General features: G+C 49.8%; 1 protein-coding gene across 3 annotated transcripts in view; it reads left to right on the forward strand.

The window, feature by feature from the left end:
* CUNH19orf44 (chromosome unknown C19orf44 homolog) overlaps nucleotides 1-4,433 on the forward strand; it is a 25,414-nt gene that overhangs the window by 12,151 nt on the left and 8,830 nt on the right. For all 3 annotated transcript variants that reach the window (XM_037728738.1, XM_037728739.1, XM_017501192.2), the window contains exons 4-5: nucleotides 601-674; nucleotides 1,745-2,234. In XM_037728738.1, coding sequence (XP_037584666.1) covers nucleotides 601-674; nucleotides 1,745-2,234 — 564 coding nt within the window. The remainder of the gene's footprint in view (nucleotides 1-600; nucleotides 675-1,744; nucleotides 2,235-4,433) is intronic.

Consider the following 4,433-nt stretch of genomic DNA (forward strand, 5'->3'; position numbering starts at 1 on the left):
CTCCTGAGTAGCTGGGATTACAGGGACGTGCCACCATGCCCAGCTAATTTTTTGTATATATATATATATTTTTAACAGAGACGGGGTTTCACCATGTTGACCAGGATGGTCTCGATTTCTTGACCTCGTGATCCACCCGCCTCGGCCTCCCAAAGTGCTGGGATTACAGGCTTGAGCCACCGCGCCCGGCATGTCTTCATATCTTTCTAAACATTTATGGAAGATTAGTCTGGGCACGGTGGCTCATGCCTGTAATCCCAGTGCTTTGGGAGGCTGAGGCAGGCAATTCACTTGAGGCCAGGAGTTTGAGATCAGCCTGGCCAAATGGTGAAATTTTGTCTCTACTAAAAATACAAAACTTAGTGGGGCAAGGTGGCAGTCACCTGTAATCCCAGCTACCCGGGAGGTTGGGGTGGGAGAATCACTTGAACTTGGGAGGTGGAGGTTGTGGTGAGCAAAGATCGTGCCATTGCACTCCAGCCTGGGCGACAGAGTGAAACTCTATCTCAAAAAAAAAAAAAAGAAATATGGAAGATTTAAAAACATTATGGAGTAAATAAAGGAGTAAATGTAAATGCTATACTATTTTTTAAATTACAGAGTTCAGAATAAATATTTTATCGCTTGACGATCTGGCTCCAGTTGTCAGTGAGAACTCAGATCTGGAACAGGAAGTAAGTACAACAAAGTCATTTTTCATTGTCAATTGTTTTTTGCTTAAAAAAAATTTGTTTTTGCCTGGGTGTGGTGGCTCACGCCTGTAATCCAAGCGCTTTGGAGGCCAAGGCGGGTGGATCACCTGGGGTCAGGAGTTCAAAACCAGCCTGACCAACATGGTGAAACCCCATCTATTTAAAATAAATAAATAAATAAAAATAAAATAATTTGTTTTTAAGTATAGGCGGGGTCTCACTCTTTTGCCCAGGCTAGCCTCAAACTGGGCCCAAGCAATCCTCCCCACTCGGCCTCCCAAAGTGCTGGGATTACAGATGTGAGCCACCGTGCCTGGCCCAATGTTCATTCATTTTGATCTGTCTACCTTGGCCTCCCAGAGTGCTGGGATGAGCCATTGTGCCTGGCCTAAGTTTTTTTCTTATAGAGATAGGGTCTTGCTATGTTGCCCAGGCAGGTCTTGAACTCCTGAGCTCAAAGGATCTTACTACTCAGTCACCTAAAGTCCTTAAGTCCATGATGAAATTTTTTTTTTTTTTTTGAGATGGAGTTTCGCTCTTGTTGCCCAGGCTGGAGTGCAGTGGTGCAATCTTGGCTCACCACAACCCTCCTGGGTTCAAGCAATTCTCCTGCCTTAGCCTCCCAAAGAGTTGGGATTATAGGCATGTGCCACCACGCCTCGCTAATTTTGTATTTTTTTTAGTAGAGTTGGGGTTTCTCCATGTCGGTCAGACTGGTCTCGAACTCCTGACCTCAGGTGATCCACCTGCCTCAGCCTCCCAAAATGCTGGGATGAGAGGCGTGAGCCACCGTGTCCGGCCGATGTTAAATGCCATCTGTGCCACCTAAGCATGCATCACACCCTCCGGGTTCCCTGCAGCCCCGTGGACATCCCATGCTGAAGACTCAGGAGTTCTGTTGAGAATACTCCATGCCCACACCTAATGAGGACCCAGCGTGTCCCCTTGCCTGCTGGAGTGCTGGAGGTCCCCAGCTCCTAGGAATGTGGTGATCCTGGCATGTTGATCTTTCCAAAACACTTCCCAGCCACCTCTGCCATTCCTCATTTTAGGAGGAAAGTGCTCACAGGGAAAAAACAGCTGGCACAATCTTCAGAGCCGAGGCATCTGCTGGGCAGGATGCCCCGAGGCCTGCCCAGGCGAGGAGCTGGGCATTGCGGGGAAAGGCCGCCTCTGCAGAGGGGCATGAGAGCGAGGTCTCAGAGCATCTCAGTGCCTGCTCGGCTCCTGGCGTCCGGCCGGACAGCGCTTCCAGCATGCAGCCGCCGTCTGAAGCCCCCATGGTGAACACAGTCAGCTCAGCCTACTCTGAGGATTTTGAAAACTCTCCAAGTCTGACGGCATCTGAGCCAACTGCCCGTTCCAGGGAGTCTCTTGACAGAACACTGGACGTTCTGTCTGAATCTTCTTCCAGTGCGAAGACAGACCTTCCACAAACAGCTGAGTCTAGGAAAACGCCAGGCAGGCATGTGACAAGAGTCCTTGTGAAGGACACAGCTGTGCAGACGCCCGATCCCGCCTTCACCTACGAGTGGACCAAGGGTAAGCATGGTGGGCCGCAGGGGCTGGGGTGGCCGGGACGGGAGCTCAGTGTGTGGTTTATAGCATCCCAGGAGACCTGGGAGAGCTCAGGTTCCAGAGATTTGGGCTCGTAATAAAATCACCTGGGGGTGGGGGGTAGGCCGGGCGCGGTGGCTCACGCCCCTAATCCCAACACTTTGGGAGGCCGAGGCAGGCAGATCATTTGAGGTAAGGAGTTCAAGACCAGCCTGGCCAACATGGCGAAACCCCAATCTCTACTAAAAATACAAAAATTAGCCAGACGTCATGGTGCATGCCTGTAATCCCAGCTACTCAGGAGGTTGAGGCAGGAGAATCGCATGAACCTGGATGATAGAGGTTGCAGTGAGCTGAGGTCGTGTCACTATACTCCAGCCTGAGTGACAGAATGGGACTCTGTTTCAAAAAAAAAAAAAAAAAAAAAATCACCCAAGTACTTTGGCCCACCATTTCCCATTCATGGATAAGAGGCAGCTGCCCTGGTGTGTCCCGATGTCTCCTACCCTAAAGTGTTCAGAAGGATGAGAACCGAGGACTGGGTTAGCAGGTCCCACCCAGGGTGGTTCTGTCACGGAGGGACTCCAGCAAGGTCTGGAGATGTTGTTAGTTGTCACAACTGGGGTGGGGATGCTATCAGCATCTGCGGGTGGAGGCCAGGCTGCTGTCCACGCCCACAGTGCACCAGACGCCTTTGTCCTACAGCAGGAACTCCCTTCGCTGACTTTCCCCACATCTCTCTGTCTCTCTCACTGTTTTCAGAAATGAGGTCTTGCTCTGATATCCAAGCTGGAGTACAGTGACCCAATCACGGCTCATTGCAGCCTCAACCTCCCCAGGCTCAGGTGATCTTCCCACCTCAGCCTCCTGAGTAGTTAGGATTACAAGCACGCACTCCCATGCCTGGCTGATTTTTATGTATTTTGCAGAGAAGGGGTCTTGCCATATTGCCCAGGCTGGTCTCGAACTCCTGGGCTCAAGCAATCTGCCGGCCTCAGCCTCCCAAAGTGTTGAGATTACATGCATGAGCCACTGCACCCAGCCCTGGATCATAATTTAGTTTTTTTTTGTGTGTGTAGAGAGTCTTCTTATGTTGCCTAGTCTGGCCTTAAACTCCGGGGCTCAAGTGATCCTTCCACCTGACCACTTTGGACTCCCAAGCTGCTGGGACTACAGGAGTGAGCCACTATGCCTGGCCTGCAGACACCTCTCTCAGCCCCAGCTTCACTCTCAGCTCTTGCTGGTGGAAAGGCCCCTTTCTTTTCAACAGTCTTATATTATTATTTTATTTTATTTTATTTTGTTGTTTATTTTATTTATTAATTTTTTTCGAGACAGAGTTTCGCTCTTGCTGCCCAGGCAGGAGTGCAGTGGCGCGATCTTGGCTCACTGCAACCTCTGCCTCCCAGATTCAAGTGATTCTCCTGCCTCAGCCTCTCAAGTAGCTGGGATTACAGGGATGCACCACCATGCTGGGCTAATTTTCTGTTTTTAGTAGAGATGGGGTTTCTCCATGTTGGCCACGGTGGTCTTGAACTCCTGACTTCATGATCCACCGCCTCGGCCTCCCAAAATGCTGCGATTATAGGCGTGAGCCACCATGCCCAACCTATTTTATTTTATTTTATATGGTGGGGTCTCACTCTGTCACTTAGGCTAGAGTGCAGTGGTGCAATCTTTGCTCACTGCAACCTCCACCTCCTGGGTTTCAGCGACTCTCACCTTAGCTTCCTTAGTCGCTGGAACTGTGGGCACGCATCACCATGCCTGGCTGATAGACATTCCCTTGGAATCTCCCTTTTTTCATCCATATGGTTCTTGACAAGGTAGACTGTGCTTGTCCCTGGAGGTGAAAAGTGATGTAATTCTCACTAGATCTATTTGTTTTGATTTGGGGGCTTAACCTAATATTAGCCTGACTGGCCCCCACTGGGAGAAGGGTGACTGGTGTCTGTTTCTCAGGAGGGAAAGTCAATCAGATTGGTCAAGTCAAATCACCAGGAGGTGTTAAATGGTATTTTCTTTTCTTTATTTTTTTTTTTGAAAAAAAGAGAGATGGGGTGTCACCATGTTGTCCAGGCTGGTCTCAAACTCCTGACCTCAGGTGATCCACCCATCTCGGGCTCCCAAGATGCTGGGATTACAGGCATAAGCCACCACGCCCAGCTCTTTTTTTTTTTTTTT

This window comes from Cebus imitator, unplaced genomic scaffold (assembly GCF_001604975.1).
Source record: "Cebus imitator isolate Cc_AM_T3 unplaced genomic scaffold, Cebus_imitator-1.0 Scaffold280, whole genome shotgun sequence".
Lineage (NCBI taxonomy): Eukaryota > Metazoa > Chordata > Mammalia > Primates > Cebidae > Cebus > Cebus imitator.